This window comes from Eufriesea mexicana, unplaced genomic scaffold (genome assembly GCF_001483705.2).
Source record: "Eufriesea mexicana isolate 0111107269 unplaced genomic scaffold, ASM148370v2 scaffold474474840, whole genome shotgun sequence".
In the NCBI taxonomy this organism is placed as follows: domain Eukaryota; kingdom Metazoa; phylum Arthropoda; class Insecta; order Hymenoptera; family Apidae; genus Eufriesea; species Eufriesea mexicana.
The window spans coordinates 770,354-784,408 of NW_016907953.1; the positions used below are offsets into that span (position 1 = coordinate 770,354).

A 14,055-nucleotide genomic window follows, 5' to 3' on the forward strand; every position below is an offset into this window, starting at 1 on the left:
TCAATCGGTGAAACGTGTATATAGGTTAGAATGAAAAATTTAAGACGATATGGTGAATGCATTGAGAAGAAAATTCGAAGATTATGTTAGAAAGTTGGAGAGTAGTTCAATGATAGACACGATATTTGTATTACATTTATTGGAGATACAAGCCGTGGTGGCGCTAGTGAGTTAAGTGGGAAATAGTCTCAAGGCTGTCACTGTTCCTGCTTTTAAATTAATGCTATTTTTCACTGATATTACACGTTACTTATGCAAGAGTTTTATGATTTACTGGTATTACACATTTATGATTACCGTTAAATTTCTTTCCGATTTTATTTCATATTTCAATGTAACACGCACATATCGCTTTCTAAAAACTGTACACGTAAACGTTCGAGTACCTCCGTATACGGTTATATACACTTCGTCGAGTAACAGAGAAGACGGAACGATATTTCAAAGTATTTGAACGCTGGAGCATGGCGGTAACGGCGATCTTGATCGAACTGTCCAACCGAATAAACTATCGGAGAAAGTTTGCGGTGCTCTCGGGATCAAAGGTAGCCAGACGTAAAAAGCATTTCGCGGTTAAACAAACTATTTCATCCGTCAATCTGTCATCGAACATCAATACCGCGTTCGCCTTTTGCGGAGATATTGCTTTCTCTTTGTTCTAGGATTATAACAAGATATGCGAAGAAAAAGGTACACACAGGGTGGCCTCGAAAGGTACGCATAACGAAGCACCATGTAGTTCCTTATAAAATGGCATGAAAAATATATAGAATAATTCATTTTTCCTTGCACCTTAGTGTTCGAGAAAATCGGATTTGAAAATTCGAAATTTAATAAGAGATATTAACCTGATTTGACACTAGTGTTTTATTTCAACGAAACACTATAGCATCGCTTCTTATAGCAATTCGACACATATTTTAGGAAATTTCTTCTTTAACTTGATTAATATCAATCGATAATTGGATAAAGTTTAATACGTGATATTAACCTCGTCTGACCTAATCTAACCAACTCATTTCAATAAAACACAACCCTTTGTGTGTGGACAATGGAAGACCACGATTAAATTTTTATTTTCAATATTAAACTCGTTCACTTCAATTATGCTCTCATTTATTTATGTAATTTCACAATAATTTTTAAAGAAGGGAATATACACCGATTAAAGAATACGTTTCGCGTTTCCAATACGAAAACGATGGATAATTATGCTATTTCGACTATAATTTCGACTATAATTTGTAGCGACGCGTTTTTTAAACGTTACTAATACTCCTGATCCAGGATCGTAGTGCAGCTACGTTGGAGTACACGCCAGGATATTTGGGTCTAGCACATCCGTAGCCCCAAGACACGATGCCGTAGAGAGTTCCTTTGGCTGTCAGAGGTCCACCGGAATCACCTTGACAGGAATCCTTTCCACCAGAGGTGTAACCAGCGCATATCATCCTTTCGGTGATGGTGTTCTGGTTTTGGTAAATGCTAGAACATTGTTGTCTGCTCACTGCAGGGATCGATACACTCATCAGACGTGACGAAACTGATCCACCTTCCTGCAACGGATAATATGTATTTCGAAAAATGAATTTTATATATTTCTGTATACATTTCTGTTCTTGAATAATACGTTCAACTGATCCATCTTCTAATAGTGAATAATATACAGTGGCTCGCGAAATATACTTTACGTGCACGCAAACTTTCGTTAAAATCCGAATTTTTAGGTCAGAGTATTCTTTTGGAATATAATGTTCGAATACTGTATATGAGGATTCGATTGCTGGAGAGCGACGATATTTTTTGACGTATCGGTTTATGTAGTTCAATTATGATCGATGGCAAGAGTATATTTTTACTGCGCTTTGTGACCGATGATTCACTTGGTAATATCTAGTGTCGAGATTTTTCTGTGGAATCCAGTATCGAAGTTCAGCCAAAGTAAGAAAAAATTAAGATAAGGGGATTAAGCACGATTAGAGTACTAATATTTCTTGCACTATAACCATTCGATCTCTCAGGTAGATTATCTGCTTTCAGCACGTAGGAAGATAAAATGATTCATCAGATTTACCCTCAACGCGCCCCAACCAGTCACGTTCAACATTGTGCTAGCCGATGGTTCCTGGGTTGCCAATTTCACAGGTTGCACTTTCGAATTGAAGCTGATTGTACCATCAATCTGGATCAAAGGTTACGCAGTATTAACTTTGATTGTTCTTACTCATAATGTAGATGATCCATGACATGATCGAGAATATTAAAAATGATTCGAAATAATTTTCTTCCAGTTTCTCCTAATGCAGCGGTGAATTAATATCACAAATTATCATGCAATGTGTCTTTATTCGTATCATTATCTCAATGTCTATCGTTGCTGTACAAAATTAATTCGATGTCGTTACTTAATACTAATATACGGGGTGTCCGATAACTATAGTGGTACAAGCGTGCAGAAAATGATTGCACGTGTAGAAGTAAGTAGAAAGGGACCAGGAAATTTTTTCGTACAAGGTCCCACTTCCGAGAAAATTGAATTCGAAAATTCGTGGGGTGCGCGTAAATAGTATGATATTTTAATTCCGTGGATTTTCATTATTCTATCATTCGATCTACTTAATATAGCTGTAAAAATACTAGAAATATTTATAAACATGAACGAATACAGTCTATAATGAAATTCGTAGCACGAAAACGAAAATAAAAGCACGCATAGCCCACGAATATTCAACCCAAATTTTCTCTAAAATGGAGCCTTGAATACAAAAATGTTATTCTTCCTTTTCGACTTATTTTTACATATAGACTCATTTCCTGTTTGCTTATCTTTCCGCGTAATAATAGAAATAGTAAAAATAGCCTCAATGAAGCTAATAAAATTAAATTGAAAACACCGTCTAGATTTTCTACAGAGTTTCAAAATTTCGTCCAAATATTTATAACTTACCACGCGAGTGAAATGAATAATGTATCACGATTCAATTCGATTCGTTCTGCTTTCACTCACCTCCAGCAGCGCCACGTCGTAGTCTATGGTTCTCTGATTGAACTCAGGATGTGGAATAATGTTCTTTATATTGTAACGTGTGCCCAGATTTTTATCGTTGTTACCTGCTCGTAGAGAATATCGGCTGGGACTGCCTCTGTAATTGATAGAACATCGAGATACCAGTGATTCCAGGCATTCACTGCACACGGTTGCGCATAGACGGAATTTGTTTGTTTCTCCGAAATACGCTCAATGTGTAACGACCTTATTGTTATTGCATAATGACCAGCAATCGGTATGGAATGCGAGCCGCAAAGCCGATTTAGCATAGCAATGGCTTTAGTAATTATTATCGTGATGAACCAGCGAACATTTCGCTGCGCGAAAATACCCGGATCATCCGTATGACCGTGTCACGATACTTTATCCCCCGGTACTGGCGGGATTCAATTATTCGAAAGGTCAGAGCAAAGGATAGCATCGACTCACGAAGGAGAAGCTTAGCACGGCGTAATTGTAATGAAATTTTGAAGCGGCGCGCACGGTCGTGGGATTTTAACTCACCCCTGTAATTCTTTTGTACTCGTGTAGTATTAAAGCCCGAAAACGACGTTAGACTAGTAATGGTACTGTAGAAATATGTATTATAAATGTATTGTATATTTATTTAATTGGAACGGAGGAGTGGTCATTTGAAAAATAATCGCATAAGAGAATTGTTAAAAAAGAACGATGTTAGGTTAATAATGATAATCTAATGAACCATATCTTTATTTAATTAAAACTTGGGAAATATCATTTGACAAATAATCGCATAAGCAATAGAATTATTTTAAAAAATTAGAGAAGAATGAAATTAAACGAGAAGACAAGGAAATGTTTTTAGGTTAGGATTGTAAATGCTTGAACAAAGGATACTTGGTACACTATATGATTATTGGAAGTATGAGAAGCGAGTTTTGGGTGCACGTGTCTGAATGTTCTTTATAGCAATGATTTAATAAAAAAAAAATTGTGAAAAAGGTAGAAAAATAGAGAAAGTAAAAGCATACGTAGGTGGTAATTACATATAGTTAAGAGTCAAGAGTCTACACAGCATGTCCTATATAATAATAACCACAGTATCAGAATTTTGTAGTGTATTTGCTATAACTGTACCTATCTCATAATTGGAACAGTATATTTCACCTGTCTTGTTCAGTGGCTCCCGCAAAACTGAACTCACAGAAATTAAAATGAAATCCTAGCTGCGTTGAAATAAAAAATTAATAAATGAAAAATTTCATTTAATCAAGAAGTTCAGAAAAGTATTTAGTCTTCCGTTATAAATTTCTGCACTATCGAAATTTGCTTAAATAAAATTTTTCGAAGATTCTGTACATTTTCATAGCGTCCAATTTTCCGCGAAAAAATCTATCTAACGCTTAAGCCGAGAAATTAACGCGGGAAGGTCAAATTCGATTAAAGTTAGTTGGACACGATTAAAGTTGGGATTACCGCGTTTCGGCCGGCAAGATCTATACACCGCGTGCAAAGCAGACGTTCATGCAGGCTTGCTTAGCATTACTGTTAACATTACGTATTTGTGTTATTACCCCACGCAATGAGCTGCAGTGACGGCCCATTTGCTGCTGATGATCGAGGCACCACAAATGTGCCCGGTGGTTTGCAGACTCAATTGATGCGGATGTTCAGATATGTCGACCTCGCTTCCTCCAACAATTAAGGGGTCCGGCATTGGTGGGAACACCTTCAGCAAGGAGCCTGTCATATTCGATGAAACACAAAAAATAAACAAAATGTATAACAATACTCGCGTAATCATTTTTTTCAAAATAATTTCAAAATTCTAAATTCAATATTACAACTCATCTTCTTCCACGATTTAATTAGTGCTAACGCGTGTTTCTATTGTGACAGTCGTTATATGTATTTACTCGTTAATCTAGTTTGTATCATCTAGATTGTAAATAAAAGGATGGACATTTAAAAAATTAAAGTCTTCCAGTTTTGTTTTACCCATTTATCTCATAGCTGTGTATCAAGGAGTTAAACATGGAACTAATTTCGTCTGATCTTCTACTTGAGTAAAAGGATGGACCAAAGAAAAGACAACAGGACTTAGACTTTTCATATATACTTACAAAAGGAAATTTCTGAATAAAATTCATTAAAAAGTGGTGAATATATTATTCGATGTTATTAACTTATTTATTTATTAACACTAGAACTGCCGATGTGTAATGATATACAGTATAATAAAAGTAAAAGAATATACGTAATTAAGATCACACTCGAATAAAAATCGATATTAGTTTTGCCAAAACACGTCATTTGGACACCTTTGTTGGTTCTAGTGTCACTATATACAAGAATAAAACAAAAATAAAAGATAGATATATACACAAAAATAAAAATAAATATAAAATTAAATAAGTTAGAGAAAGCTGTGAAGGTATCACAAGACAAAGTATTAACCCAAGTCTACATGGAAAATTCAGTATAAATCTTCAGAAACAATTAATTAATATTTCGATGCAAACAATTTATTCTAGAAAACTGAAAGATCTATTTCTAATTTCCAATACAGCTTACTGAACCCCTTTGGTCACACTCACCGAGGCACCCAGCAATGAAAACACCAAGCAGAAGAACGCTCCGTAACATCTTAGAGCAATATCAAGACTGCGCGAGAGCAGTAGCTTTTATACGGAAAATCCACTGATTCAGCGAAAAATCCTTATCTGACGACAATGCACCGAGTTTCGCTCAAGTAGCATGTGGTGCAAGCATTCGTAATATCGTAGTTACAGGGGTACGGGAAATGGCGGCTCGCATAAGAAAAAAATAGCCCGTGTCTTTTCGCCGGCGCGATTGCAACGATATCGCGAGATAAAAGTCGTGTCGTAGTACGCGAGGGTCGCAATAGAATTTTGAATGAGTGCGTGCACTTCGCTCGATAAGGAATTTTCAATGATCTCGCTACGCGTTAAGCGCACCTAGTGCGTTTTCTGATCACAATAGCGCGGACATCTTTAGACGATCTCTCGCAACAGATTGCTCAAACTTTCTACCACTGTTCGCGATCAAATCTCTTTAGGGAATCGAACTTTGCCTTGTGCAAATTTTGCATCTTTTCTCTTGCGAGCATGATAACGTCGTGAATGAATGAATAATGAGTTCATACGACGAAATTTGATGCATGATGATCGTATCGTGCGATTTAGTGTTAAACTGTCTTCAGCTAACGCATGCAGCTTTCAATCTTCATGGTATTCTGTGAGAATCCGTGTATCACACACGTGTTATTTTCGTGTCATTTAAATCTTTTCTATTTTCGTACTTGTTGCGCGAAAATGTAAGAAAGATTACACGTTGTAGAGTAAATAGCAATACCATATATCTTTTTCTTGTAATTGGCGCAAATATTCTTTGCACCTTATTCGATTTGTAATCCAATTTATCTAAATTTGCAATCGACAACAATGCTGCTTTCCTGGCATATTATTAGCGGCCAGGGACCGATTGGTCGTTTGCGATCGGTCGTTAGAGTTTGAGGGCTAATTGCACACGTTGATTTACACATTTTGTCAGCAAATATATGGATCGCTAGCGATTGTCCCGCGATTAAACATCCTGCATCGAGCTTTAACGTGCACCAGGATCCAATGGAATAAAGCGAAACACCACCAGCGGGTATTAGTTTGTAGCAATTCTGAAAGTCAATTGTGTAATCTGTCCCCGGCGGCTTTGTTCACTTTGTCATTAAATCCTATCCGCGATCGCATGCAATCAAAATTAGTCGTGCCTTTTATTAATCGTTCACGTATCAATCTCAGTGGAACAACCGCGACAACGTTGTTTCCAATATCATTATTAATGGAATCCGAGTTCGTGTTTATCTCGTCATATTACTCAAGTTTGAAAACGTCAGAGGGATATTGAAATTCAGTTTATTCAGCTAATAAAGAGCATTTCAGTCCAGCGGTCCACAACTACGTTGCGCCATCTATGTCGCCTCATCTGCGTCGCGCCATCTACGTCGCGTCATTTACATCGCACTAACCACCTATAACTCGTAAGTTCAGAATAATTTTTACAGTTTTGCAACCTCACGGAAAGAAAGTATACGTCGTAACTTTGGTTTATAACAATTTGAACACCCAGTTCAAAAATATTTAATATCGTACTTTCTGATCCTTTACTATAGTTGCGAACCATTGGGGTAAAAGATGAATAAGAATAATGTTTGCGCCTATTTCTCGAGATTACTGAGTATATAAGCGATACATGAAAGTCTGCTGATGAAATCTTAATAACATTGTTAACCTGCCTATGCTACAAGAAGTTACTTGCATGAAAATAATTGCACGATCTGCATAAGCACTTTAATAAAACACCTCACAGTGCAGGTCTATTTACAGGATAGGTAGGTAGCAGTGGCACGTACGTATATTGCCACAGGGCCTTCGAGGTACTATGATGAACTTCGAGGTCGAACTTTGAAGTGAAACTTTGAGTGATAGAATAGGGATGCTCACTGCTTCACAAGTATGATTGTAGGTTCCCTATAGGGAAGTGGATAGAGACAAGAAAGGGACACTGTGTATGCTTGTTTGAGAATATGAATCGAGGAATTAATGACAAAGAATAACGAATAAATAGTTTTCATTGTTTTATTGTAACAAATAAAATTTCTTGTTTGTTCTTGCAGACGTCTCCTAATAAAAGGAAATGTCCTACAATATTCTTTTCTCATCTTGACTCTTTATCGAATTATTCTTACCGGGACCAGAGTCTCGTCTGAATTTTGTTACCCTCTTCTCTACCATCCCTCGTTTAATTTGCCTGGTATCTACGTTTCCATCTCGCTAACGTCTTTACACCATCTTTTCCTCTTATCTTCCGGTCAGAAACACCGAACCCGATTATCGTTCACTTCGTTTCCACGGATGTACTGCTTCTAACACGGTCCACCAGATTTAATTACCGTAATAGTATTCAGCAGCAGGAACAAAACACGAGGCACAGACGTCTCTTGCATCGTATCCTTATCCAGCTTGCCAGAAAGAATCGCGTTTTCCGGGAAGCTTGGTTAATCGATTAAAGTGCCCGTGTTCACACGCTGCACGGGTTCAGTGGCACGTATCAGAGCCATGCTACTGCGAAACAATTAACGTATCGTATCGCTCTTAATCCCTCAGATCGATTGCTTGCCGTTTAATCTGTTATTAATTTCTCTCGCGCTTTTACACATGTCGCTTTATTTGTCGAAATAGCTACCCAACATCAGAATTCCTCAGCCTTATCTAGGTAATTTATTGCCTCTGTTACATACATTGTATAGGTCCCCGATAGACTAGTTTATCTGTTAAAAATCAATCAGGTCGATAAGCGGAAAATCCTTCGCAATATTTAGGGCAGTTTCGAGCAGATAACGCATGTCATTTTTCATCCTGTTTTCTTTCTCTAATTGCGTTGGGGATTAGAATGATCAATCAGCAGCTCTGTCGTTATCTCGTTACCTAACCAGTGTCTAGAGAATGACGATTAGGAAGATTGCTCTTCACCGAACGATTTTCGAATTTCAAGCAGGGCAGATCGATTCTTCGCGTTTCAGGCGTCCCGGGAACTTTTAATCCGTGAAGAGGTTCGGGATGACAGGCTAGGCAGAGGGGTCGTTCAGGGTCTCATAGTTTTAGTAGCAAAGATTCCATCGACATCTCTCGGTTCATTGCTAATTAATTAGTTTTCGATCGGCTCGACTTCCAATAGGAAGTCCGCTTTTTTGCCTTCTCCCTGTCCGATTATGACCCCGTTTGTTCCGCGCTGGAACTTCTCTAATAGGAATTCTTGCTGCAATTATTTCACGGATGGAACGAGTTGAAAGCCGGACTTACGATCGAGCGGAACTGGTGGCCGTTTCATGGAAACAGAACGAAGAGACGAGGGATGTACGGCCTTTAAGGAAACACTTTCGAACGTCTGCGTTGAAAGCAGAAGTAGCTGTTGGAAGGTTCTTAGTCGCTTTTGCTACGTTTGTTTTTAGACGACGTTTTAGTGGTCGCTGTGCCGTCGACTACTGGGCTCGGAGTCTCTCTACCATTCCAAGTACCTTGATACTTTCTTATTTACTGTTCACTATGCTCGAGGAGGAAGATTCAATCGAGGAGTTTAGGGTCCTGGTCCGTTCTGAAGATCGCGATACGGATGTTTAAATTATTTTTTGAACAGGAGATGCGACAAACTTGTCTAAAACTCTTAATGGATTTGAGTTCTTTTGTTCAAGAATACAATGGCGTGTGACAAATAGATAATAACTATTTAACTCCTTGAGTGACAATGATGTATATCGCTAGTATCGAGTCATTGTGTCAAAGTCAACTGTGATAGGGTGCATTCGCTTTCATACCAGGCTACCAAGAGTAAAATAATATAATAATAATAAATTTTAATTTATTAGTAGAATTTGTGGTACAATTAGACAATTTTAACAGACATGTCTATTCAAATAAATACTAAATAAGTAATGAAAATTTTAAATTGATGTAATTTTCTACAGTAAAATAGTGTGTCACAAAAATGGTAGCAGAGAATTCGTGAGATTTGAGTTTGCGTAATGGTACCCAAAAATTTCTAGAGGAGCTCGAATTTCAATGCAGCAGATGGCAATATCCATTAGCGTTAACTTTCTAATAACCAAACTTTCAAAACACTAAACTTCACTATTAGGTCGCCACATAATATGAAACGTCGTTTTTCGAAACTTTGAAATTAACACACGAATACTGTAACTTGAATTTTGTCCGATATTCGGTTATTAGAAAGCGTGTTAAAGAAGAGTAAGATTACTATAGCACACGTGTGCTCGATATTAGAAGTAGTTATGATAAGATTACTAAATCCCCGTTAATCAACGTCATGGATCATCGAAATCTCGAAACCTTTTTACGAGTTTGAACCCGGAGGATTCATGATAGAAGTAGGTAAAAGCATGATCATAGCATTCGAGAAAGCTCATGTTTATATTGCAATAGTTTAATAATAGGCGGTTGGTTTGTAGACTAATGAATTTTCATTGAAAATCATCTCAAGCAGAAAATGATAATATTTAAAGAGAAATTATTGTTATTGTTGTTGTTATTTCTAATTATACCAAAATATATTACACTGCACTTCTGAAGATAAAGATAATAAGCAAAGAGAGTGCACGATACATAAACGACCACAGGGATTTAAAATGAGAGGAGTTATGTTCTTATTCCAAAATGTGAAATTTTGCATCAAATTTACTCCATTAGTTTTACATCTGCTTATTATCACTTTTTCAAACACGTATGCAATTTTTAGGTACTGAATTATTCTTTTACTACAGCGATTGTTAGATATTAAATTTATACCTGTAGCCGTTGTGATTGTGCTATTATCTACATCGTATGCATTATCTTGCATCGTATGTTTAGTCACATGGTATGCGCCACGCCCAGTTTTCGGTCTTCAGTTGATAACAAGATCAGGATGCTGGTTACGTGTCTCATAAATGTGTTAGATTAAAGTATTTGTAATGCAATGAAAATCATACTGTAATATAATGTAATAAAATATAATGTAAATAAAAAGACTAAGTTTATATATGTAGAAGTAAAAATTAAAAAATCGATGACTATCAGTATTCAGTGTTATAAAGTGTTTACATACCTTGTGTCTTACTGTCAGGCTATTTTACGTTGATCGCTGCGCCATCTACATGGAACTTTCACTCTAGGCTATGTATCCTAGGGCTTGATCATAAATAGACCACGCTATTGCATTCATTCCAATTGTATTCGACACTGGATCAACCGAATCAATCAAAATGAATCATCTGTGACTTCATATTTTTGCAATTAATAAAAATATGCCACTGCTTCTGGGAAAATTAACTTACACGCTTATTGCAACTGAAACATGGTCATATAACCGATTTATTTCCGTTATACTAATTCAATAATTATAATTTATACATAGTGACAATGTAGATATATTACAAATCCGTAGTTTAATGTTATTATAATACTCTCACGATAATTAATCGATAATATTATTACGCATAATTTCATGTAATTGTCGAAATTACCTAAATGCCAAATTCAGTGTAGCTCACCGATGATCCTCGTAATCCCCAGTATCTTACACAAATATATAAATCGTGCTATCCTAACCTAACCTAAAACATAACCTACACATCACGTACTATACAGTCGAAATACGATAATTCGAAAACGGCTCTTTCTTGACCCACAATTACTACAACTCAAACTTAAAATAACTATACCTCTCCAACTCGACGTTTATAAGTTACGTGTCATAAGATCTGAGAAACCAATCGGTACTTGGTTTCATCCATTTGCATCTTAGAGATTGAAGGATTACACAACTTGCTGAACACTTTATATGAAATTTTTGACATTTACACCTCTTTTACTCAAAATCTCGGTAGGAGGAACTTTTATAACTCGAAGATTCCAGCATTTCCCTTATGATCCGAGATCCAGACTGTACTTGCAGAGCTCCCAAATAGGGCCACTCGTATCAAAAGCCTGCTAAGTATTTCCACGAGATAGCAAAAATGTACCCAACGTCTCACAGCAATATCTCCGAGGTTAGCACAAACTGTACCAGGTCAAACACTCGGCAATACCCGGCGATATGCGGTCGGCGCGACAGCAGGCAGCGCTGTCTACTTATACACCATATTTCGAGGATTGTTACGACGGGGTAAAAGAGTAGCACGACAGGCTGTGCACTTGCCGACATTGGCCGCCACCGGCGATTAACATATAAATCAAATCTCCGCCGGGCCAAGCCAACCCAACCTAACCTCATCTCCAGGCCCCATTTTCCATCATGCCTATCCTTCCACCAGATTCCGCTGATCCCGCGTAAGATACGTGTCCCCGGCAGCCTGTGCTCATCCTTGGGATCGCCTGGAACTTTCGTTCCCGTTGAGAACCCGAAACCTGTTCCGATACAGGCTACACCAGAGACTCAATGGCCTGATTGAATATGTCACAGAGGGGGGACAGTCAGCCCTGTCAGGAATCGACGCGACTTCCGTGCGAAACTTCGTGCAACTTGCCTGCTGGGCAGAACGTCGGGGAATCGTAGAAGTATGATTCAGTTTTCGTGCATGTCGTCGAGCTGAGTTCATTTTTCGAAACGTCCGATAATTTGGAAGGATGGAAGTCTGATTGGGTCGGATGGGCGTAGGTTTGTGAAATTGTCGGTTTCAGATGATGGTCAGGGAACTGAGAATGTTACAGGATCGAGAATCGTTTAGAGTGAGATAGAGTCGCGAAGATTTTTGAGAAGATGAAAAATTTCGAGATGAAGTTTCCTGTGCTTATAGAGTTTATGTTTACTTTGCATTATCTCAGGTACAGCAAAGTAGTCAAACTGTCTGTGATGTACTGTATATTTTTAGAAAGTCCCAAAAATATTTGTGAAGCTTTTATTCCCTATAGCAAACGAATTGTTTGAATAATTTTAGAAAAACCAACACATCTAATCTCAACGAATTTACTGGAACTTCAAGCATCTTCAACCTATTTCTTCAACGTTTGAATGATCCATTTTAACATTAAATAACTCCAAATTTCTTCTCAACGAGGTATCCAACTTTTCTTTTTGCCATATATGTATGTACGTATATGTACATATCTCTCTGCCTCAAAATTTCGTCCACACGATAAGGACTGAAATGTTCCCAATCATGTTCCCGATAAATTTAAGCTTGGTTGACCTTAAAATCCAACCTCTGGACGCAGATCTTCCTAGAGGTTCGCTAGCCTTGGGTCTGAAAGCAGCCTTTGGTAATCGATATTAGTGTGAACGAGATTGTCAGTAACGCGATGTTGATACAAGGTCGTGAAAATTTTCCGATAGCTCGAAGCGAAATCTCGTCGCCAAAGAGATTGCCAGTGCAATTTGAACGGAAGGAAGGGGGCGCTGGTCGCCGGAGGTTCGTTTCGTTTTCGAGGCAAAATGTGTGACCGAGACGGCAGATCGCCGCAAGTCTGGCGTGAAAGGACTAACGAGTGTCATCCTGAAAGAATTCTTCGACCAACCACCTCTACTTTCCACCTCCTCTCTCATCCCCTGCTCTCTGTGTCTTATGCTTCCTATTTCATCCTCATCCTGACGCCTGAAGTTTATCTTTCCTCGTCTTGCTCGCTGTTAGCTCGTATTTGATCCTGTTCCTCTGACCGTTCTCGTTCATCGAGCAATCCCTTCTACTAGACCCAAGGTTTGATCGTGATTACCACCGAGCAGCGTGTCGTATGCAATTTCAGCGCCATCTTGTCTGTGATTTATTGGCAAGAAATGTCAGACGGATGTCGAAGATCGACGAGATACGTCGTACTACCTTCTTTTGCCAAGTGAACTGGGAAATGGTGGTTTTCGAAATGATCGAAAATCGGTTATGTCTGCCGAATCGATGTCTTGTCTGCGAGGCGATCAAAATTACGGTGAATCGAGCAAACGAGCGTGAAATTCAGGTACATTTTTCACATTGGTCAGTTTGTGATTGATACAGGCTTCTAGGTCCTTTTGCGCTTCCTTTCATGATTATTACTGGTTATGTACATACGTGTACATATGTAGGTATATCTCTCATTGTTAGTGTACATTTATGTAGGAATGGTAAATAAGGGTGCTCATTTGTTAGAGTAAAGTGTCCCCGTCGGAAACTCAGGTCTGGAGGACTCGTTAGGATCTGGCTGCCAGATGGGCCGTAAGTAGTCGGGGCCAGGCCACGTGAGGTAACTCGGAGGGAGGAGTCTCCTCCACTCTTAACCTTGGCGTGGAGGGAGTTTCTCCTCCTTCGGGGAGGCGCTTATCCTCTACGCGGGCTTTAAAAGGGCCTGTTCTGAAGGACAGAGTCAGTTGCTAAGTGGGTTATTAAGTTGTTGGTCAAAGTAGTAGTCAGGTCAATGTGTGAAGAAGTAGAGTTATTCAGTCTGAAGAAGCCAGCCAAAAAAGAAAATTCCTACACTTATGATACGTGTCATGATACATAGACACGC

At 38.3% G+C, this 14,055-nt stretch overlaps 1 protein-coding gene across 1 annotated transcript; it reads right to left on the reverse strand.

Annotated features, from left to right (window-relative positions):
• Positions 1-1,104: 1,104 nt before the first annotated feature.
• LOC108547075 (trypsin-4-like) lies at positions 1,105-5,664 on the reverse strand. Its single transcript, XM_017899432.1, has 5 exons — positions 5,608-5,664; positions 4,585-4,753; positions 3,008-3,143; positions 2,075-2,182; positions 1,105-1,556 (listed from the first exon to the last, which is right to left on the reverse strand). The coding sequence occupies exons 1-5, from the start codon at positions 5,654-5,656 to the stop codon at positions 1,260-1,262; spliced, it is 759 nt and encodes a 252-aa protein (XP_017754921.1). The 5' UTR covers positions 5,657-5,664; the 3' UTR covers positions 1,105-1,259.
• Between the last annotated feature and the right edge of the window lie 8,391 nt (positions 5,665-14,055).